The sequence below is a fragment of the Quercus robur genome, chromosome 2 (assembly GCF_932294415.1).
Source record: "Quercus robur chromosome 2, dhQueRobu3.1, whole genome shotgun sequence".
Lineage (NCBI taxonomy): Eukaryota > Viridiplantae > Streptophyta > Magnoliopsida > Fagales > Fagaceae > Quercus > Quercus robur.
The window spans coordinates 1199068-1223876 of NC_065535.1; the positions used below are offsets into that span (position 1 = coordinate 1199068).

A 24809-nucleotide genomic window follows, 5' to 3' on the forward strand; every position below is an offset into this window, starting at 1 on the left:
GGGATGTTCTGGATGAATGTGGGCTCAAAGACCTGGGTTATGTGGGTGATAAGTTTACTTGGAAAGGTAAAAGACAGGGAGGTATGGTGTTTGAAAGGCTTGACAGAGCAGTAGCTAATAATCAGTGATTCTTCCTTAACCCTGGCTCCTCAGTTCACCATCTCCAAACTCATGCATCGGATCACAAACCTTTAATCATCAACCCGGAGGGCATTAATCCAAAACTGACGAGGCCTTTCAAGTTTGAAAAAATATGGCAAGTGATGGGGGCTGCACCAAGACAGTGAAGGAAGCATGGGGTCAAGCCTGTCCTGAAGCCTCAATGTCTCTGGTAGCTGGCAAACTCAAAAACTGCGGTGAGAAACTCATCTCTTGGAGTCGGCAATCTTTGGTAGCATCAAAAAATCTATCAATATAAAAACTAAGAGACTGAACAGAGATGAATTAGAGGATGCAAAAGGAAATGATAATGCTGACTTAATTCAGTCGTTGCAGGCAGAGCTCAATGCTCTTCTGGATAAAGAAAGCCAAATGTGGCACCAAAGATCCAGAGCCCTTTTTTTGAAGGAAGGTGACCGTAATACAAGATACTTCCACAGTAAAGCCTCCCAGAGGTTTAGAAGAAACATAATTTTGGGCTTAAGAAATGAGGCAAATGTTTGGTGCTCGGATGACTCCCAGATTAAAGAGATTGCTACTCAGTATTACCAAGCTCTGTTCTCCTCATCCCATCCCACTGAACTTGATGTTGTTTTGGAGGCAATCCGGCCTTCAGTCACTCAGGATATGAATGTCCTTCTTATTAGACCGTTCGAGAAAGAGGAAGTAGTGACAGCCATCAATCAAATGGAGCCCATCACAGCCCCCGGCCCGGACGGTATGCCCCCTATTTTCTATCAATCCTTTTGGTCTTTTGTTGGTGATGAAGTATGCTCTGCTGTATTAGACTTGTACGGCACCGAGACCCTAGGCCCACACAGGCCCTGGGCCCTGTCCCATACAGGCCCTGGGCCCAATCCCACACAGGCCCTGGGCAAAGGTCCAGCAGAAAGGTCCCGTTGTCCTGCGCCCTTCTAGGAGCTTCCTTCGTGTGCGAACAAGCGTAGGGTATTGAATTCCGAGAGGTGATCGGACAAACGTTCCCGGTCAAATATACGAACTGTTCACGGGAATATGTGATATTCCCGGGGAACTGAGTTGCCGAACATAGTCGGTCAAAATGGAGCCAAGTTCCAAGATCATAAATGCTGCACCGCCCTTTCACCTAAACATCCACTCCAATCAGATAATATTGGACCTCCAGTAGCACTAACGGTGGCTGTAATCATAATCTCCCCACTAACCTTAGCTATAAATAGAAGAAAGTTGGGAGAAGAAGGGGTTGAGAAAAATTGAGAGAAAACAGTCAAGGAGAGAGTATCAACTGAGTGTTACTTGGAGTCTCTCTGCCGAGAACGACCCATTGTAGGAAATCCTTAAGCCCACTACAAATAAATTGTGAGCCCAAGTGACCTAAGGTCCAGAAGTCTTGTACTTGGTTCTTACAATTGGCGCCCACCGTGGGGCTCTCCTACGAAGCTGTGGTTTGAGTGAGACTCAAGCAAGGGAGATGTCTGAGGAGCGTTCAGGGGGGCACGTTCCGAGCAATTCCGCAGGATCTTCTCGGGGATCGACGTGGAGGGAGAGAAGGCAGAAACGGCTGGAGGATAGGGAGCATCCAAGAGGAGAGGAAAGGTCTAGATTGGGAGAAGGATCGGCCCAGACACACCGGACAATTTCAAGCGTCTCAGCACATCGGCAATATGATGATAGAGACCGGGAGCTGGAGCGGTTATGCAGATTGGTAATGGACTTGGAGCTGGAAGCAAGGGGTCGGCGCCACGAAAGGAACCACAACCCCCAACCCAGGAGAAACCGTGGCGAGGAGGGTTCTAGCCGATCTGTTACGCAACAATACCGAGACCGATCACGCTCTCAAGAGTCACATCGACACTCCCGGGAGACGCGTTGTAGACGGGACCGTTCCCGATCGCATGGATATGATAACCAAGGGTCAGAGTCGCCAGAGGAGCGGCGGCACCACAACGCCGCAATGGACACCATGAGCAGAGCCTTGCGGATGGCAGCCCGGTCTCCATTCTCTGATGAGATTGAACGGGCACCCATGCCGAGCAGATTCACGTGCCCACCATTCAATTCCTATGAGGGGAGGACAGACCCCGTGGAGCATGTCAGTCATTACATCCACATGATGTCTTTGCATGCGCACAACGATGCATTGATGTGTAAAGTATTCCCCTCTAGTCTCGGCTCTACCGTACTGAGATGGTTCAATGGGTTGCAGAAAGGTTCTATACACAGCTTCCCCGAGCTGATTCAGGAATTCGGCAGCAGGTCCGTAACATGCAGCCGAATGCAACAGCCGGTCGACGCATTGCTTTCCATGAAAATGAGGGTCGGGGAAACCCTTCGGAGTTATGCCAGCCGATACTGGGAACTCTACAACGAGATTGGTGGAGGAAACGAGAAAATTGCGGCTAGCACCTTCAGGATGGGGCTCCCCGAAGATTCTGAATTGCGGGAGTCGCTGACAAGAAGACCCCCGGAGGATATGAGGCAACTGATGAGACGCATAGAGGAGTACAAACGCCTGGAGGATGACCGGCTGCAAAGCAGGGGGAAAGCTCCTTTTACGGGGAGATCTCGGCAAAGCATCTTGCCGCCAAAGCCAAAAAGGGACTTCAGAATGCAGGAACCAGAGGTGCAGATCGAAGGGGTTAATGTGTTGTTTAAAGAGCCCGTGCACAAAATCTTGGAACGGATAAGGAACGAGTCATTCTTCAGATGGCCGAACAAAATGGGGGGCGACCCATCTCGGAGGAACCAAAACCTATACTGCACCTATCACAGAGACAAGGGGCACACCACCGAGCAGTGTAGGGTATTGAAAGACCATCTCGGACAGTTAGTGAAGGCAGGGCACCTGAAAGAGTTTGTAGCAGATTCCACTGACCGGGAGCCCGGGCAGGGCGCCCAACAGCAAAGGAACCCCCTTCCACCACCCCTGGGGGTAATCGACGTCATTCATGCCGCACCGAGAAGAGCAGCAGCGGCAAAAAGGGTAATGACAGTGGCTTGCGCGGAGGGAGAATCATCCAAGAAGAAAAAGAAAGTTGGACGGCTGGACATCTCGTTTGGAGAAGATGATTTGGAAGGAAGGATCCAACCTCACGACGACGCTTTGGTGGTGACGGCCCGGATAGGCGGATTCTTGGTGAAGAGGGTGATGATTGATCAAGGTAGCGGGGCTGACGTCATGTACCCGGACCTCTTCGAAGGGCTCGGGTTAAAGACCCAGGATTTGGCGAAGTATGACACGCCATTGGTCTCGTTTGACGGGAGAGTTGTGATTCCCGAGGGACAAATCTCTCTCCCAGTGGACATGGAAGGCAAGGAAGTTATAGTTACATTCATAGTAGTCCGATCATTCGCACCTTACACCGCAATCTTGGGGAGGCCGTGGATTCACGCCATGGGGGCTGTTCCGTCCACCCTTCACGTGAAAGTAAAATTTCCTACTGAGTATGGAGTTGCAGAGGTAAGGGGGAATCAACAGGTGGCGAAGCAATGCCTCGTAGCCGCGGTCCGGTGGGAAAAGGAACAACTCGGTCAAGCTGAGCACGCCGAAAAAGAGACTGCATAGCAATTACAGAAACCCCGGGAAACTGGGGCGGACGTCGCCGAGGAGGAGCTGAAGGTAAGAATTCTCCCAGATAGTGACAAATATTTCCAGGTAGGTACAAGCATGAATGACCGGGGAAGGGTAGAGATGTTGTTGTTCCTGTTGCAGAATATAGATGTCTTCGCATGGAACCCGTATGAAGTGCCCGGCGTAGACCCCGAGTTCATTGTTCACAAACTCAACGTGGACCCATCATTTCCCCCGAAGAAGCAGAAGCCGAGAAGAGTATCAAAGGAACACGTCGATGCAGTAAACCTGGAGGTCCAGCGACTGAAGAAAGCCGGGGTCATAAAAGAAATATTCTTCCCGAGATGGCTAGCAAACACTGTCGTAGTGAAGAAGAAGAGCGGTAAATGGAGAGTTTGTGTGGACTTCACAGATTTGAACAGAGCGTGTCCCAAGGACCCATTCCCGATGCCCAAGATTGATCAGCTAGTAGATGCCACGTATGGGCACCCGAGAATGAGCTTCCTGGACGCCTTCCAAGGCTACCACCAGATTGCCTTGGCGCCCGAGGACCGAGAAAAGACAGCATTTATATCCCCGAACGCAAACTATCACTATGAGGTCATGCCGTTTGGATTGAAGAATGCCGGGGCCACCTACCAGCGTATGATGACAAGGATGTTCCGAGAAAAAATTGGATGCACGGTTGAAGTTTATATCGACGACATGGTGGTAAAAAGCAGAAAAGAGTCGCTGCATACTGAAGACCTTCGGGGAGTATTCGAGATACTATGACGACACAAGCTGCGCCTGAATGCCGAAAAGTGCACTTTCGGAGTGGGGGCTGGCAAGTTCCTGGGTTATCTGATCTCCACTCGGGGAATAGAGGCTAACCCCGACCAAATAGAGGCCGTCAATCGCCTCAAACCACCGAGCAATCCTAAGGAGGTGCAAGTGCTCACTGGGATGTTGGCCGCCCTGAACCGATTCATCTCCAAGTTTGCCGATCGCTGCCGGCCATTCTATCAACTTCTGAAGAAGTGGAAGGGGTTTCAATGGGACGAGAGCTGCGATGAAGCCTTTCGAGAACTAAAGGAATATTTGGCAAAGGCGCCGAGGTTGACGGCCCCGAAGCCCGGGGAGGATCTGTTTATGTACCTTGCAGCCACCGATCATGCCGTAAGTGCTGTGTTACTAAGGGACCGGGGAGTGCAAATGCCGGTGTATTACGTGAGCAAAACCTTGGTCGATGCCGAGACAAGGTACCTGCCTCTTGAAAAGTTGGTTTTGGCCCTGGTGCACGCCACGAGGAAGTTACCACACTACTTCCAGGCACACACAGTGTTCGTCCTCACCGAGTATCCATTGCAATCACTGTTGAAGAGATCCGACTTCACAGGACGGATTGCTAAATGGGGGACTCGGTTGGGATCGTTTGACATAAGATACCGACCTAGAAGCTCGGTGAAGGGATAGGTTCTCGCTGATTTCATCGCGGAATTTACACCCAAGAATGAAGGCAAGGTAATCTGTAGTGCGGAGATTCGCCTGTGGAGGTTATTTGTGGACGGCGCATCAAATGCTATGGGGGCCGGGGCTGGTATTGTCATAATCACCCCTGAAGGTATGCGACTGGAACACTCCTTCAGATTGGGGTTCAAAGCCTCGAACAACGAATCCGAATATGAAGCCCTACTGGCCGGGTTGAGGGCAGTATTGCATCTGGGCGCAAAGGACGTGGAGATCTACTCGGACTCTCGGCTGGTTGTTTATCAGATCACTGGGGACTTCGAGGCTCGGGACCCCCGAATGAAAGCTTATCTAAGTACGGCAAAGCAAATTATCGGTCAGTTTGGAACGGTAAAGATATCCCAGGTAGCCCGGTCACAAAACAAGCATGCTGACTCTCTTGCCACGTTAGCCTCATCGGCTACCGAGGACACGCCGAGACTTATCACGATAGAACTTATAAGGGAGCCAAGCATCTGTGTGAAGACTGCTCTCGACCAGGCCGGAGTAGAGGTTGCGCATGTGGCGGTAGCCGGACCATGCTGGATGAACCCGATCATGGACTTTCTTTCCGAAGATAAAGTTCCAAAGGATGAGGCCGAGGCCAACAAGATTCGACGAATGGCTCCCAGGTACTGGTTGTCTTCGGACCGAAAGTTGTACAGAAGGTCCTTCGCGGGCCCTTACCTCTTGTGCCTGCATCCTGAAAGAGTCAAGGAGCTTCTAACCGAGCTGCATGAAGGAGTGTGTGGCGGGCATGCTGGGGGACGATCTTTAGCACACAGAGCAATGACGCAGGGGTTTTGGTGGCCACAGATGCAGAAGGATGCTGCCGAATACGTTCGGAGTTGCGAACAATGTCAAAAGCACGCCCCAATGATCCATCAGCCGGCAGGACGTCTAAATCCTGTCAGCAGCCCGTGGCCATTTGCACAATGGGGGCTTGACATCCTCGGGCCATTCCCCCGAGCAACGGGGAACCGCCGATTTTTACTGGTGGCTGTAGATTACTTCACAAAGTGGGCTGAAGCTGAAGCCTTGGCCAATATCCGGGATACTGACGTGAAAAAATTTGTGTGGAAAAACATAGTTACAAGGTTTGGGGTGCCGAATTCGCTAGTGACAGACAATGGGCTACAGTTCGACAGCAACGCTTTTCGGACCTTTTGCAGCGAGCTCGGCATCAAGAACAAGTATTCAACCCCGGCATACCCCCAAAGCAACGGCCAAGCTGAAGCAGTAAACAAGACTATTTTGAACGGGCTCAAGAGAAGGTTGGATGGAGCGAAAGGAAGATGGGCAGAGGAACTACCCAGTGTTTTATGGGCCTACCGCACGACCCCCAGGAGATCCATGGGGGAAACCCCGTTTTCTCTGGCATACGGAGCAGAAGCAGTGATACCAACCGAGGTGAGCTTATGCAGTGCACGGGTCGCCGGGTTTGACCCCGTACAGAACGCCGACCTGATGATGGAGCATTTGGATTGGCTAGAAGAATGCAGGGAGGCCGCGACCGTACGTCTTGCCGAGTATCAGCAGAAGCTGGCCCAAAGGTACAACCGAAATGTAAAGGCCAGGGAATTCAGTGCCGGGGAATTAGTGTTAAGAAGGGTAGTGGGGAACATGCGGGACATGCCTGCAGGGAAGCTTGCTCAGAGTTGGGAGGGACCATACAGAGTCACAGCCATCGCAGGTGCAGGGGCCTACTACTTGGAAGACCTGGACGAGAGACCGCTCCCCCGACCATGGAACGCCAACAACCTGAAGAAATTCTACGCGTAATCGTCGATGTAAGCCAGAACTTGTATTCTATTAAGATTAAGAGCATGATGAGCTTTTTTGTCTATGCTGTTTTTGACTCTGTAACCGCACACCAAGAGAATCGCCAATAAATCTCTAAGGACAGAAACCTGACCCTCGGCTCGATCAATATCGCCGAGCAGGTGAAAACCTTACAAATAAATCCTAAGGACAGAAACCTGACCCTCGGCTCGATCAATATCGCCGAGCAGGTGAAAACCTTACAAATAAATCCTAAGGACAGAAACCTGACCCTCGGCTCGATCAATATCGCCGAGCAGGTGAAAACCTTACAAATAAATCCTAAGGACAGAAACCTGACCCTCGGCTCGATCAATATCGCCGAGCAGGTGAAAACCTTACAAATAAATCTTAAGGGCAGAAACCTGACCCTCGGCTCGATCAATATCGCCGAGCAGGTGAAAACCTTACAAATAAATCCTAAGGACAGAAACCTGACCCTCGGCTCGATCAATATCGCCGAGCAGGTGAAAACCTTACAAATAAATCCTAAGGACAGAAACCTGACCCTCGGCTCGATCAATATCGCCGAGCAGGTGAAAACCTTACAAATAAATCTTAAGGGCAGAAACCTGACCCTCGGCTCGACCAAAATCGCCGAGCAGGTGGGAACCTTACAAATAAATCTTAAGGACAGAAACTTGATTCTCGGTTAAAATCAAATATCCGGACAAGTGGAAACTTTGCAAACAAATACTCAAAGGACGAAAACACAATTCTCGGTTAAACCAAAACCTGATAAAAACCTAACCCTTTTACAAATACCAAGTCCAATAGCGCTCTGAAATTACCCACAGCGCCGCACAACAGGTTTTCGGGGGTACCATTCTATTAAGCGGCCATAGCACTAGTAAAATTCAAGCAAAACACAAACAGATATAAATTCATTCAACAAATTGAAACGGAAAAAGAAAACGGGCTACTAATTAAACAAATAAAGGCAATCGATTAGCCACCACACCCCGGTGACATGGGCACAATTTACGAGCGACCCAGCGACTGCCAAACGTAACCGATTCGCGCGCCGCTTCGGTTCACGAACCGTCAGGCAATAATGACGACTGCGCCTGGCGCCGCGAGACGGCGCGTCTTTTGAGAATATTAGTAAAAAGTAACTGTCATAAGTCCCAGACAACAAGGTTCCCGAGGTCAAGAGGCCCAAACAGCTCCTTGATTCTTTTCGGCGACCGAGCATGAATCAAGGGGGGGCTATTGTACGGCACCGAGACCCTAGGCCCACACAGGCCCTGGGCCCTGTCCCATACAGGCCCTGGGCCCAATCCCACACAAGCCCTGGGCCGAGTCCCATACCAGCCTTGGGCAAAGGTCCAGCGGAAAGGTCCCGTTGTCCTGCGCCCTTCTAGGAGCTTCCTTCTTGTGCGAACAAGCGTAGGGTATTGAATTCCGAGAGGTGATCGGACAAACGTTCCCAATCAAATATACGAACTGTTCACGGGAATATGTGATATTCCCGGGGAACTGAGTTGCCGAACATAGTCGGTCAAAATGGAGCCAAGTTCCAAGATCATAAATGCTGCACCGCCCTTTCACCTAAACATCCACTCCAATCAGATAATATTGGACCTCCAATAGCACTAACGGTGGCTGTAATCATAATCTCCCCACTAACCTTAGCTATAAACAGAAGAAAGTTGGGAGAAGAAGGGGTTGAGAAAAATTGAGAGAAAACAGTCAAGGAGAGAGTATCAACTGAGTGTTACTTTGAGTCTCTCTGCCGAGAACGACCCATTGTAGGAAATCCTTAAGCCCACTACAAATAAATTGTGAACCCAAGTGACCTAAGGTCCAGAAGTCTTGTACTTGGTTCTTACAAGACTGTTTAAATAATTGCAAGATTCCTGAAGAGATTAATCATACCAATATTACCTTGATCCCTAAAGTCAAATCTCCAGAAAATATTACTGAATTCAGGCCAATCTGCCTATGCAACGTGATCTATAAGATAATATCTAAAGTCCTAGCTAACAGACTCAAGGTTGTGTTGCCGGCTGTAGTATCAGAAAACCAAAGTGCTTTCCAAGCGGGCCGGGTCATCACCGACAATGTTCTCATGGCCTTTGAAACCCTTCACTATATGAAAAACCACCAATCCGGTAAGTCTGGGTTCATGGCATTGAAGTTGGACATGAGTAAGGCCTACGATCGCGTGGAATGGTCATATCTTGAGAGGATTATGAGAAGAATGGGCTTTGATGATAAATGGGTGGCTCTAATTATGGAGTGCATTACCTCAGTGAGCTACTCCATTCTTATTAACGGGGAACCTACAGGAGTGATTCACCCTTCGAGAGGCATAAGACAAGGGGACCCGCTCTCCCCCTATCTATTTCTCCTATGCACGGAGGGTTTTCACAGCTTATTACACCAAGCAGAAACTTCAGGTCATATCCGTGGGGTCTCCATCTGCAAGAATGGACCAAGGCTCACTCACTTGTTTTTTGCCGATGATAGCCTAATTTTCTGCCGTGCCTCCATGCAAGAATGTCAAACAATTCAATCTCTCCTTGCTTGCTACGAGAAAGCTTCGGGACAGCTACTGAATATGCATAAAACGAGCCTCTTCTTCAGTAAATCTACCCCCCCGGACACCCTTAATCAAATCAAAGCCTCACTCGGAGTCCAAGAAGTAAAGCAATGCGAAAAATACTTGGGGTTTCCTACTTTAATAGGAAAAAAAAAGAAAGCTAGTTTCAGATACATTAAGGAAAAAGTTTGGGCTAAACTCCAAGGGTGGAAAGAGCAACTCCTCTCCCAAGCGAGACGTGAAGTTCTTCTCAAAGCGGTCATCCAAGCGATTCCGACTTATGCCATGAGTTGCTTCAAGCTCCCCGTCACCCTTTGCAATGAGATAGAATCACTGATTAAGAAATTCTGGTGGGGTCAACGAGGTGAGCAAAGGAAAATCCATTGGGCAAAATGGAGCAACCTCTGTAAACCTAAGAGCTTAGGAGGCATGGGGTTTAGAGATCTTCAAAAATTTAATGATGCAATGCTAGCGAAACAAGTGTGGCGCTTGATGACAAATGAGGACTGCCTTTTCTACAAGTTCTTCAAGTCAAAATTCTTCCCAACGGGTAGCATTATGGAGGCGAAAGAAGGAAGTGGTTCCTTCGCTTGGAAGAGCATCCTTAAGGGCAGGAGGATTATCCAAAAGGACATGCTTTGGAGAGTGGGTAATGTCTCATCTATTTGGATTTTCCATGATAATTGGCTGCCGGATCCCAGCTGGAAGAAAGTCCTTTGTACTCCTTTCCTTTTGGACAGTAATGCAAAGGTATCAAGCCTCATTGATAGGGAGAGACATAGCTGGTCCCTTGAGACAACTAACTCTAACTTCCTTCCCCAGGAAGCTTCCATAATCAAGTCCATTCCCCTCAGTTTGGGCGATTGTTTGGATTTGATAATTTGGCCGATGAATAGTGAGGGGGTATACTCTGTAAGATCAGGTTACCATCTCCTACTAGACATGGAACTGAATGAGCAGCCTAGGCCCTCGGATCTCTCCACTTCGAAAAGACTATGGAAGGGCATATGGAATTTAAAGGTCCCTAACAGAGTGAAGAATTTAATTTGGCGGGCAGCATCGGACTCACTACCTTCGAAGTCAAACCTTAGCAAGCGGAAAATTCCAATTGATACAACATGTTCACTGTGCGGTTTGGTTCCTGAAACATCACTTCATGCCATCTGGTCGTGTCCTTCCCTACTCCAGATTTGGAATACTCACTTTGCCTGGTTGATGAAAGACTCGGGTAAGGCTTCAAACTTTCTGGATGTATGACAACAATGTGAAGAGAAGAACGGCCATCTGGAGCTGCTTGCCATGACAATTCATCAAATTTGGACTAGGCGAAACAAGCATCGTGTGGGTGACAATGTCGCTCCGTTGGTTATGATCAATCATCTAGCAGCAACTTGCCTTCAGGATTTCCAACAGTCCTGCCTTAACCCTCCAAACGCTCCCTCTCATCCAAAAGTCTCAAAATGGTTGCCTCCCCCTCCAAATTCGGTGAAAGTCAATTTTGACGGTGCAACCTTCGGTATCACCAGCTCCGCAGGCTTGGGAGCGATAATTCGGAATGACTTGGGTCTAGTCATGGCTGCCTTTACATAACCTATTCCACTGCCTACCTCTGTAGAGATGGTGGAAGTGTTGGCGGCTCGGGGTGCCCTTTGCTCGCTAAGGACCTCGGCTTTAACAAGGTAATTCTGGAAGGAGACTCAGAGATTATCATAAAAGCTCTCAATTCTGGTAGTCCTTCTTCTTCCAGCTTCGGTCACATCATCAAGGATATTAAGGTGCTGACCTCATCGTTTATGAATGTGCTCTTCAGCCATACTCGAAGACAAGGCAACAGAGTTGCTCATGAAATGGCTAGGTTGGCTTGTAATTTTGTACAGTTTCAATCCTGGATGGAGGATGTTCCTCCAGGAGTGTTTGATGTATATGTTTCTGAAGTTATTAAATGATACTTCTCCCCTCTGTTTCGAGGGTGGTTTCTCAAAAAAAATCTTATTATTACTTTTTTTTAAAGAGAATTTAACATATGGTATTCGCTCGCACTTTAACTAATAATAGCTTTTTATCATTAAATTAAGTAAAGATTGAATTCAGATTTTTTATTCAACCATTAGAAACTTTACCAGTTGAACTAACTAAAACTTATGATGATTACTATCTATCATTATATTAGTGATGTTCTTTTGGTGTAGTATAAAAATCATTTAGCTCACTTGGCACAAAAATTGAAAAAACTTAAATTAAATGCGACATGTAATGTAAAATTAAACTCTAATTTTTTTTAGAATATTAAGTATTTTAACACAGATACATTGAATTAATTAAAATATAATTTTTACACTAAATTAACTCATTTGGCACAAAAATTCAAAAGTTTAGATTAGATAGGACATGTGACACAAAATTAAACTCTAATTGGATTTTCTCTCAACTTTGCCTATTAATATATATATATATATATGAAGTTCTTTTGGTGTAGATAAAATTTCAAACATAAGTTTATACCATGATAAAAATAAATAAATAAATAAAAACCCTTTACTTATTGAATTAACTATTAAAAATGTCTTTACATTAAATGATTTGTCATTTTGATGATGTACTACCTTATACCTTAGGAAAAATCTCTTATGTGCCAGGTGCATGAGACCACTGTCTCATTGACAGGTGGGTCCTACACATGTGGGGCCCACCTGTCAATGAGAGAGTGGTCTCATGCACCTAGCGCATGAGAGAGTGGTCTCATGCACCTACCTCTATACATTATTAGTTGTACTTTTGAACGATGTCAATCTCAAATATAAGATTCATATTAAAACTTATCCTATTTTTAATCACTTTGAAAGATATTTGTATGGTCATCGGTCCACTAGCCCATTGTTTTGTGGCCCATGAGTCGTGGATCGAATAAAGGGCATTTAGTGGGCCCAATGCACACTGCTTGTCCCAAGGTAAGCGTGAACTATTTCAACCTTAGGATCCAGTGTTGCTTGGAGCCCGTTCTAAGGTATCTTGGTAATGCCTTGGAGGAGGTCGCCTACTGAACAACATCCGGAATCTATTGCAAGTTCCAAAACTAACACATCTATTGCCATAGTGAGACCTTCTTTGTGTTAGGAATAATCCCAAAGGGCTCCACTTACACGAAAAACCACCTAACATAATCATAACAAACCACTAAGAAAGCCTATAAATAAAGGAGGAGGAGAAGAAAGAGGGGTTGGACATTTATGGGTGAGATACCAGAAAATAAGAGAGAAAACTAAGAAAGAGGAGAGAAAAAGAGAGAGATTGTTCGGGGATTTCAGAATTTCAGAATTTTTGCTAAATCTACTGAATCTGTTCTTTGATGGTTGAACTGCTATGTGGAATCCTTACCATATGTGACATATGTAGGTTTTGTTCTTGAGTTGTTGTCAAAGCTTGCTTTTATGTTCCTTACTCTAATGGCGGGGTTGCAAATTCATCCTCCCTCCCCCCTTTCCAACCCTCCACTTTCTCTATTTTTTAGGTGCTTGTTTCAATGTTTTGTCTATCTTACTTGTCTTGTCTATTTCAGGTTCTTGAAAAAATCAGGCCCTAACTAGTAGGGGCAGTTGGTGGATCTCTTGAACTGGTGGCAATTAAGGAACCAATAGTCAAAGTAAGGATAATAGGACCAGCTGTAGGAGTGATGATTGTTCGTGTTGCTGTTACATAGAAACTACGAGAGAAAATTCCAGCAATCGCAGTAGTTCAACATTTGTAAAATCCCAAGGAGAAACCAAAAAAAAAAAAAAAAATCCTATTGCTTGCAATTTTTTATCACAGCATCTTGCAAGTAAAGAAGCATCTATACAACTTTGTAAAACTTTTGTGATAGTTTCATATAATTTGTACAGTTTAATATTTAGTGGGCTAACAAAGTTGAGAAAATTCTTGCTAATGGAAATTTTGGTTGCTGAAGAAATTGTTAGCCATTTCCATGTTCAAACTTTAAATGTTAAATTTGTTTCGGCTATTTAGTATATGAGCTTGATTTTGGTTCAACCAAAAGGATGATTGGTGTGTGAGGAGTTATTTGGAAATATATTGTCCAAAAATGTGTGGTAGATCCAGGATTTGTGATATATCGAAAATTAAGACCTGTAAACAAGACTTTGTCAGACTTTCATGGCATGTCAACACTATAATAGAGGTTGTGTGTGCTTCCTCCATCCCCAAAACAAATACAAGCAAAAGAAATATGCAAATTTTGGTTTTGCAAATTGTAATGGGTAGTGAGTGAGTGAGATTAAAAACTGAGACAGAGAGGAAGAGTGTGAGAGCGAGATTGAGAGTGAGAGGGAGAGTGTGAGAGGGAGATTGAGAGCGAGAGGGAGATTGAGAGTTAGACTGAGTGAGATTAAAAACTGAGACAAAGAGGGGGTTAAATTTACATAGTACTCTAGTTCTATGAACTCGAGTTTGATGGTTAAGTAACCGATTTGGACTCGAGTTCTATGAAAACAAGTAGGGTGGAGTAAAGTACTTGAGCCAGACTTGTGTTTAAGGAGCTCGGTTACTGTGTATGTAAATAGAACAGTACTCAAGTGCAAGAAACTCGAGTTTACTCAACACAGAACTCAAGTTTAGCACCATCAAGTTTCAGGTGGCATTTTTAATGTGCAAAATTTCAACTTAGCCAATGCTAGGGGTGTGTAGAAAATCCGCTAACCCAACCCGCCGGGTTGGATCGGTTTTTAGGGCTTGGTGGGTTGGGTTAGGTTACAAAAATTTTTTTATAGCAGGTCGGGTTGGTTTGGGTCATAAAATTACAAATCCGCCAAACCCGACCTGACTCATTCATATTTCAATATATATTAATAAATTTTTTTAAAAAAACCAGTTGTAGAGCACTTTCTCAGTTCCTACTATCATATATTATATAAAATCTTATTAGTTCTTTTAATATATATTTAAATATATTATATAATTAATAATAAAAAATTTTTAATATATATTTTTTATAACTAAGTTAGGAATTCATGTCTATTTTGTTTATAAGTGAATTAGAATACTAGTTCATTTATATTTTGTTTATCAACTCAGTTAGATACTTAGACATATTTTGTTTACAAATGAGTTGAAGTATTAGTTTATATATTAATGTATATTTATCAACTCAGGTGGCAAGTGTGATACATTTTTTTTCTGCTAAATTTAATAAGAATAGTAATAAAAAAAATTGTCCAACTCATGGGTTCAACCCAACATGGTGGGTTGGGTCAAAAAATTCCCCTAACCCGACTCTTGCATACCCCTAGCCAGTGCCACGCTGACAAACTTACTAGGAACTTGAGTTCACTGAACTCGAGTACTATTTGAAACTCGATTTTATTAAGTTCAAGTATTGAAAAAGTGATAGATTATTAAATATTTTCGAAACAGTACTAGATTGCCACAAAGTTTGTAAAAACGTGGTATTTGGCTATTTTCACCAACCAAAAAGGCTAAAATTTGAGACAACAATACCATACAAAGTTACAAACTAATTACGAGAGTAATTTCTATGTGCACTGAACTGCCTAGCTGGTGGGTTTAATCATAATTTTCTAACTAATGCCACCATCCTGGCCTTTCTTGCCCAAAGAAACACGGTGGCTGCTCCCTTTTAGCAATAATGAACGAAGATGAACAATCTGTCATAAATCAAAAAAGTTTTTTTAAAAGCAAAATCCATTGAATTTGCCAAATCAGAGCAATAGTGCATGGGACTTCAGTTTAGAACACCTTTCTAAGGACTCCTTTGGTGAAAAAACTTCAGGTTCTCAATCTTCAATCCTTGTGTTAAAAGTGAAACTTGGAAATACTGTTGCCACACTCAGATCCCTGGAGTATGTTACAAATATTAACAAGCACAGTCAGTATAAGATTTCTGGAATCAACAAAATAGTTGGGCAGGCACATAGATTCAAAGAGGAGTAAATGAATTAATTGGGGGACAGAAATATAATGTAAAGACGTGGATACATCAAATAAGGTAGTGTGATGTTCTTCAAGAGGTTTGGGTTTCTAAGAACAAAATCCTTCCATTCTTCGGTATTGATTCTATCATCCTTGTCAGCGTCAGCATCTGCAGATGTCTGCAAGAGTGATCTTATGAGTACTAGTGTGTTCCAAACAATGACATAAGTTAGAATAATCAAATTTAGATAAATTCTTACACTGTCCATGATAGCCTCAAGAAGATCATCTGACAATGTTATACCAGATTCCATTAAAATGACAATTACCATTTGCTTAACCTGATATCAACCAAAGGCTGCCTTTAGCTAAAAGAACCTTTGGGGAACATAAAATGGCCAGGCATTAGTCTTTGAAAAAAATTGCTATAGAACCAAAGACTACAAAGTATACTTACTTCTTCTCGCTCTATAAACCCAGTTTGTCTCAGATCATACAGCCTGAATGTGCAAGAACTCAACAAGAAACACAGATTGATGGACCCATGAATTGCAGTGTCTCTTTAACACTTACAATCAATTTTTTCTTCCATGGGAGCATTGGGATGGAAGACACTGAGTGCATGGACAAATTCGTCAAATTCAATGACACCATTTTTCTTTTCATCAAAAAGATCAAAAGCCTAGAAGAGCACAAGTAATAGTTGAATATATTTTAGAGAGAGAAACTAATATTCACACGTAAAATCTCTTTTGTCCGGAGCTTACAGTAAAGCAATAGACAAACTCTTTATCAGTAACAAGGGAAACTTGTTTTCTTATAAAAGTTTTTTTTTTTTCAATGTTGCTTTTATTCCACTACAAACTATTACTATAGTTCAATTGTTGAATTGTTACTGCTATCATAGTTTAATTCGACCAAGCAATAAATTTGAAGCAAAATGCTCACAATAGAAGGGGAAGATGGTAGAAGAAAAAGATAAAAGTTGTTACAGTCCATTTACCCTATCCAGAAAGAGATTTTCACCGCTTGGAGTTTTGAACAGTGCTAAATGAAGCTCTTCCTACAAGATAACAAACATAAATTATAACTATATACAACTATTGATTAAAATTAAACCTAAACCTTGTGAATATATATGTGATCAATGTTAATGTGTCCATAAACTATCAATCAATACCACTGCATACTCAAATTGGGAGATGATCATGTATATAAGTTTTAAGTGCCAATTGATTATGTATGCCCTTTCTACTTCTTCTTCTTTTCTTTTTCTTTTTTTTCTTTTTTTTTTCATAAAAAATAAGTTCACATCATCAGCCAAACCTAAATTTTTTTGGATAGATTTGTCTCACTGACTCAAGAAACACTAAACCAAATCCTCCTCTAAACCAAGCCTTAACCCCCCACCAACCCAATAAAAGTCCAATCTGAAGTATTAATTTCAATTTTCATAACTTGGTCATCCTAATTATACCATGTATCACTGAACTTGTCAACTAATTACTCATGAAAAGGGAAAAACCATACTACCTCTCCATTTAGACACAACAATAAGTTTTATTTTCATCCAAAAAACACAAACACTAGTCATATGTGAACTTCCAAGCTTAAATACTCATCTTAAACAAAAAGTAACTTATGGCAATCACTGGCCAAATGAAGGAAGAAAAAATAAAAAAAGAATCCATGAAATGCATCATCCAGCAAAAAATAACACAACCAGACCAATTCCCAACCATCAAAATCTATTTACCTTTTGAATCAACCCATCGTCAATAATTGAACTACTCAACTTCTTAAACAGCTTGTATAATGCCTCAACTTCATTCACAGCAACTGCATCATTAAGAGCATATGCATTAGCTCATATAAAATAACATAAAGCCAAAAATATAGTCAATAAAGCCCAGAAATCACCCACACGAAATTATAAACTAGTTATGCTAATGCTTTTGCAAATATACAAGTTACTGTAGTAGTTTATGCAAAATAAATTTTTATTATTTCTTTATATTTTTTGACGATGAAGAAAGATGTTAGATGGTGATTATTATATGTAAAGAAAGAGAAACAATTAAAAAATTTTAAGATAATTAATATTATAATGAAATAGAATATACTTTTTTTGGCAAACACGAAAAAGTATAGTACAAATCATGTGAGTATATACAGAAGGGTAAATTCTAAACTAATAGACATGTTAAATTATCTAAACAAGTAGTAGCATCTAAAAATAACATAGACTACCACTCAATGAGTTGGAAGAACTTTCAAAAAGTGCTTACAGATGGTTTCGTTGGCTAAGCGAGCTATCTCTTCAAAGCGGTTCCCGCAATTCTGGAGGCGTGGTGGCCTGCACTCGAAGCAACCCTTGAAAGCGAATATCAAACACTCAAATATGGCTATAAGCGGTACAAACGCCACATAGACACGCTCACATATTGTCAAAGAACTCGATCCCAGTACAATAAACAAAACACATCATTCGTATATATTATTGCATGAAAAACAATAAGCCACCCCTAACAATGTTCGTTTAGATACAATTAAAATTGAAAATTGAAAAATACTGTAAAAAAATAATTTTTAAATATGTGAATAGTATCGTGGGACCCATTTTTAATAAAAAAGTTACTGTTTGTGGTCTTGTGATCAGTGCACGGGACCCACTGATTTACTGAAAAAGTGAGAAAAGTCAAACTTTGCAGCTACTATTTATGAACAGTGCATGAATAATAGCCATAAGTCTTACAAACGCGTGCAAAAAAAAAAAAAAAACGCCAGATGCAGACGCATCGGGTTTTTCAATCCTGTCCAAATGTAACCTAAAACCAACGGCGAAAGTGTTGGAAAATATGACTAAATAAACAAGTTTTGATTCAATAATACAAACCCTAAAAAATTAGCAATGACAAAAATAAATAGATAGAGTTAAAAGGATCTCACAAACTATAGAATCACGCAAAATGTGTTGTCTTTAAAGGTTGATTCGTGCTACCCGGAGTAGAACTCGGTGTGAATGGCTCTCTTGACCGAACAACCCCCAAGATTAGACTATAGTAATTTCTTCAAGTTGATCACACACTCAAGCAAGAAGAACTAGAACAACCTTACTCTTGCCTTTCCTTTCCTAAAAAAAAAAAAAAAAAAAAAAAAAAAAAAACTAAAGAAATATGAATGAATGAAATTCGTGCTACCCGGAGTAGAACTCGGTGTGAATGGCTCTCTTGACCGAACAACCCCCAAGATTAGACTATAGTAATTTCTTCAAGTTGATCACACACTCAAGCAAGAAGAACTAGAACAACCTTACTCTTGCCTTTCCTTTCCTTAAAAAAAAAAAAAAAAACTGAAGAAATATGAATGAATGAATAGTGTGTGTTGTAGGGTTTATATACTAACTAAAGGAAGATAAGTGGGCTGACTAAAGGACAAGTCCTCCAACGACTACTGTGAGAATGATGTAATTAACCCAAACCCAAGCCCAAGCCATCACCTAGCCCATTGTGATCCAACTTACCACCTAAGATGTGTAAAGTCTTATAAACTCATAACAAGATTTATTCCTAACCAATATGGGACATAAACACACCTTAAGTGTTTGAAACACACTTACTCCAACAGAAAGTAGGTGTTATTTACTGAGTAATCCATGTTTGGTTTGACGAGGTCTGTTGTGTTAGATTTTGAAGTTGTACCTCGTACATATATATTTTAATGGATGGAGATTTGCAGGTAATGATGTAAAGAGAAAAAGATGAGGAAGGAAAGGACAAAGAGAAATGAATTGATTGATGACGGGACTTGTGATTCCGTATGCCGACGACTCTTTTATTTTGAGTTCTAGCGCCATTTCTTCCTAATTGACTTATCCCTTTGCAAAAAGATCCCATAATATCAAAGAAATAAGTACAAAGAAAATTATATGCCACTTAGTAGGTGTTTAATTCTTATAAGGGTTTTTTTTTTTGAAACCACAACGATAGAAATTTTATTTCAACAACCAATATACAGTAATAACTAGATCAATCATCTAGTCCTTGGGTGGACCATCAGCGAACAACATGTCGCGATGACCCACAAGAGATACTTTTACATTCTAACCAATAAAGTAAGAACTCCTGCACTACTTCCCTGCTAAACCCGTTGTGCACCATTGAGACGTTGATATTCCTCCAGCCATTTGTGAGCACTCTCAAAGATGACCTTCGAATGGAGCTGCACCTTCTCAAAGTAGACTTTATTGCGAGCTTGCCAATTCATCCAAGCTGTAGTTGCCCATTTCTCTAACTCCACAAGACTAATCCTCTGCTGCATCTTCTGAAAAAGGAGGAAATCAATAGGCTCGTTACTGCATTTCTGGACAGTTCCCTTAAATAAAGCCCATACATTCCGCGCCAACGGACATTCCCACAACACATGGCTGACCGTCTCGGTCTGGTGACCACACAGTTCACAGCATTCTTCTATTCTGACTCGTTTCTTGTGCAGATTCTGCCTGGTTGGTAGGCATCCTGAGCAAGCCCTCCAGATAAACATACGGACTTTTGGTGGCACGTTCAGCTTCCATATTTTGTTCCAAATATTTCCCTGGGCTTGCACCGCTGAATGTTCGGCTCAATTTGGCTGCTATAGGCGTAGAGCAACCTGGTACGCTGAACTAACCATGAAGGTGTGAGCTTTATTCTCTATCCATACCAATCTATCTTGTGTGGCTTGGTGGTTTAGAGGCATATTGAGTATGGTCTCGCAGGTGTGTCTGTCAAATGTAGCAAACAGCTTCCCCCTATCCCATTGCTTAGATTCCTCATTCATCAAGTCATGAACTGTCATATTCACTGGTGGTGCATTGATGAATATAGGGGAGTGAGGTAGCCAATTATGGGTGGCCACACGTATTTTCCTACCGTCCCCAATCTCCCATCAAGAGCCAGCATATATGATATCTCTTGCAGCCAGTAACGAGCGCCATACAAAGGATGGGTTATTTCCCAGCTCGTCATCCAAAAAGGAGGTGCTTGGAAAATACCTTGCCTTGTAAACTCTATAAAGTAGGGACCCATTATTGTGAATTAGACGCCATGCTTGCTTGGCTAGCATAGCAAGATTGAAGGCATGGATGTCTTTAAATCCCATTCCTCCTCTTTTTTTTGATGTACATAACTTATTCCAACTAAGCCAATGGATTTTTCTTTCCGCCTCGGTTTGGCCCCACCAATATCTAGCTGAGAGGGAATTTATGTTGTCACATATGGATTTCGGGAGCTTGAATAAGCTCATGGAATAGGTTGGGATAGCTTGAGCCACCGTTTTGATGAGGATTTCACGACCCGCCTTTGAGATGAACTTTTCCTTCCATCCCAATACCCTCTTTGTGATCCTTTCTTGTAACTCCTTGAACGTTCCCACTTTTGACTTTCCATTGGGCATTGGGAGGCCCAAATACTTTTCACATTCCGTCATGACTTGTGCCCCCAACAGTTGTTGAATTTCATTTCTCACTTCCCTCTTCGTATTTTTGCTAAAGAAAACTGATGTCTTCTGTCTGTTGATTGCTTGTCCAGATGCACCCTCATATTTGCCCAGTAATTCCAGCAGTCTATGACATTCATCAACTGTTGCTTGGCAAAACAGTAGACTATCGTCGGCAAACAAAAGGTGTGAAATGCATACCCCATGTTTGCTAGACAACACTCCCTTGAGAGATCGGTTTTCTTCAGCTTTTCTCAGTAAAGCAGATAGCCCTTCTGCACATAGTAGGAACAAATATGGCGAAAGTGGGTCCCCTTGCTTTATTCCCCTTGAAGGAGAGATAAAGCCCTTAGGCTCCCCATTGATAATAATTGAATAAGATGTTGTGGTGATCGTTTCCATTGCCAAATTCACCCATCTGCGATCCAAGCCCAATTTTATCATTATGTTCCGCAAGAAACTCCATTCAACTCGGTCATAAGCTTTGCTAATGTCAAGCTTCACCGCGATTTGGCCCACCTTGCCCTTTCTCTTATTTCGCATCCTGTGTAACAGTTCATATGCCACAGTGGTATTGTCCGTGATCAACCGATTTGGAACAAATGCGCTTTGAGTCTCTGATATTATGGTTGGTAAAATAGTCTTTAACCTGTTCGCCAAGACTTTAGAGAGAACTCTAGATACCACATTTCCCAAACTAATGGGCCTGTAGTCAGACATCTTCTTAGGATCATTCTTTTTTGGGATTAGTACAATGTGAGTATAATTCATTTTACGCAACATATGGCCAGAATTTAAAACTGACAGGATAGCCTCAGTTACATCAGATCCAACTATATTCCAATATTTTTGAAAAAAGAAAGGTGACATCAGGACCAGGAGATTTTGAAGGATGCATTTGAAAGAGGGCCTGTCTAACCTCATCTGGTGTATACCTTTGTAATAATGCATTGTTCATGTTTGGGGTGACACGTCTCTCCACCGCCTCTAGTACACTCCCCATTTCTGTGGGGTTTGCTGTGGTAAAAAGCTCTTTGAAGTATTGCTCGGCTACTTGGGCAATTTGCTCGTCTGATGTATGCCAATCCCCATCCGTATCCTGAACACCTGATATATGGTTTTTTCAACGCCGTTGACTTGCCCGTTGGTGAAAAAATTTTGTATTCTTGTCACCTACAGGTAGCCAAATGGAACGGGACCTTTGTCTCCAAGAAAGCTCATCATGATGTAGGATTGTATTTATCTCGGATTTCAAGGTACTAATGCGTTGGGCATTATTGGCATTATTTTGCAATGAAAGATCTTCCAGTTCTGCATGCTTTGCCTGTAGTTTGGTTTTAGAGTTCCCAAAAATGTCTTTGCTCCACTCCACTAATGCAACCCGGCACTGTTTGATTTTCTCAAAGAGCTTAAACATTGGACTGCCATTATGAGTACCCCTTCCCCAAACTTCACGGATCAAGCCTTCACAATCCGGATGGGTGGACCATTTTTCTTCAAAACACCTAAGATGCCTTTTCCTTCTCATATGACCTATAGTTGGGTGAGTTGATATAAGAATGGGCACATGGTCCGAATATGTTACCTGGAGATGATTGACTTTCGCATGTGGAAAAAGAGCCCTCCACTCAATGGTTCCACAAGCCCTATCCAATCTTTCTTGGACAAAACCCTCGCCTTCGCGTCCATTGCTCCATGTAAAAATGTTACCTTGAAATCCCAAATCCACCAACCCATATTGTAGAAGTGCTTCTCTAAATTCCTGCATCGGTCTTAGGGGTCGTATGAGCCCTCCTTGCTTTTCCTCCATGGTTAAAATCTCATTGAAATCTCCACAGCACAGCCATGGTGCCGTACTCCTAGAATGGAGATGTTTGAGTAAAGTCCATGACTCATGTTTTCTTTGCATCTCTGGCCGCCCGTAAAAGCCGGTAAATCTCCAAAATGAATTGTCTGACTTTATCAAGGAATCAATGTGATTGGGTGAGTAGGTTTGGACATGCAACTCCACCTCTTCCATCCATAAGAGAGCCAAACCACCACTTCTATGAACACTTAGGACCGCCACCATACACCGGTAAGGTAAATCATTTCGTACGTTTCGCATTTCGCCTACAGATAGTTTTGTCTCCATTAGAAACAAAACTTTAGGAGCTTTCGCCCTCACTAAATGAGAGAGGACTTCAACTGCCGTCTGGTTCCAAGCCCACCACAGTTCCAGCTTAGGAGATTCATTGTGCTCGGCGGGGCTGCTCATCAGCCTCCGCCGTTTCGATAACGTTTTCATTGTCTACCACCACTAACCTTCCCCGCTTACCACCCCTACTCTGTCCATTCACTTGCTCGCCCTCAAGGTCAGATTCAGACCCATGGAATTGCCGTTTTGAACCCACCAAGATAGGCGCCTCAGTTTGTGTTTGCGTAGTAGTGTTTTGGGCACGAAAATTTTTTTTCCATGTTTTGGTCGTGTTGGGTGTTATTGACTCACGTGTACTCCCACGTGATGGCTTAAGTGATGTGTCTTGGTTCACTTCCTGAGCTGCATAATTTACTGGGACATTAAACAGTTGGTCTGTTGCATGTTGTGTGTCCGTTTTCCTCCCTTCAGTTACTTGATTACTTGGTTTATTGCTCACTGCCAATTCATCATTGATTAATTCAGTTTCCATATGCGGAATGATTGTTTCCGGATTGAGGTGCATTGATTCCGTGTTTATTATTTCCATAATTGCAGAGCTGACATCATGATTAGCGGCTTCCGTTACGTTCGCACTCGAAGTTTCCGTAACGTGTGGCTGTCTCGTTCCAGCACCAGCTGTGTTACCGTCTCCCTTCCCTGTCGACGGCGACTTGGTGGACGTCGAAACATTCATGCTCTGTCGCCAACCCCTTCCAACCCGCCTTCAGCCACTCTCCGTAAGGAAGCTCACCATTGCCATGTGATTTCGGACCAATACACTCCTTTGCTTCGTGCCCCATTATGCCGAATTGATAGCAGAAGCCCACCAGCCGTTCATATTTGAAGCCCACCCGAACCTTGTCTCCCTCCGGATTTACAACTACGGCACTCCGACGTACCGGTTTATCAATAGGTAGTTCAACTCGTATTCTAACGAAGCGGGCTTGTTCAGATGAGAACACCTTGTTATCAACCTCTATCACTTTACCCAGTCCTCCACCAATGTCCTTACTTGCATCCTCAGATATGAGATTGAACGGTAGACCCCATACTTGCACCCACAATGGGATGTGTTTGAAGGTCACTGTTCTAGCCGTCATACCCCTCTCCCACCTCCGAAGGGCCAAAAGGTGATTTTCGAAACTCCATGGACCGTTGTTGAGAACCCAATTCAGCTGACTTTCTAGTGTGAACTTGAATTGAAACAAGCCTTCTCCCACGTCCACAATCCTTAAATCAGATCCCATCTTCCATACCGATCTTAGAAGTGATTTCGCGGCAGTTTGGTTGTAGGGACGAGATGTGAGAAACTGACCCAGCAAGCTAAGTGAACATTCTTCAAGAGTTTTGCTCCTATGTGTTCCCCCTACCTTGATCTCTTCCCCTTCTTCTTCTGTCAGAGCAATATTTTGTACCCTTTCTATGAAGTCTAAATCCATGCTTCCTGTGGTAGAGACTAGACTTTAAGGAATAAAACAGCGTACTCGCAGCACAAAAACTGTTTCAGAAATGAGAGAAAAGAAAACACCTGTCTCACCTAAAGTGAGAAGTAGTAACCTCACCAGAAAACGTGAGAGAGAGAGCTCACCCTACGTGAGAGAGAGTTTTTTGTTAGGAGAGTTAAGTATAAGTTTCTTATAGGGTTAGAATATTACCCTTCTTCCTCTTTT

The 24809-nt window shown here is 43.1% G+C and overlaps 2 protein-coding genes across 3 annotated transcripts in view; both read right to left on the reverse strand.

Moving 5' to 3' along the window:
- LOC126708421 (calcineurin B-like protein 9) overlaps nt 1-24809 on the reverse strand; it is a 44629-nt gene that overhangs the window by 14427 nt on the left and 5393 nt on the right. The window lies entirely within an intron of this gene.
- LOC126708478 (calcineurin B-like protein 10) lies at nt 15318-19142 on the reverse strand. The gene is made up of 9 exons (XM_050408273.1): nt 19120-19142; nt 17774-17949; nt 17242-17324; nt 16489-16548; nt 16055-16167; nt 15943-16000; nt 15746-15826; nt 15552-15664; nt 15318-15410 (listed from the first exon to the last, which is right to left on the reverse strand). The coding sequence occupies exons 1-9, from the start codon at nt 19140-19142 to the stop codon at nt 15350-15352; spliced, it is 768 nt and encodes a 255-aa protein (XP_050264230.1). The 3' UTR covers nt 15318-15349.

Bases quoted from the DNA above. Each gene is read 5' to 3' on its own strand.
- LOC126708478 (XM_050408273.1), bottom strand. From the start codon at position 19,142: ATGGATTACTCAGTAAATAACAC. The intron at 16,168-16,488 runs GTAAATGGACTG...GTGCTCTTCTAG, and splicing joins AAAATCTCTTTCTGGATAGG to GCTTTTGATCTTTTTGATGA. The intron at 15,827-15,942 runs GTAAGTATACTT...GGTTGATATCAG, and splicing joins GGTTTATAGAGCGAGAAGAA to GTTAAGCAAATGGTAATTGT.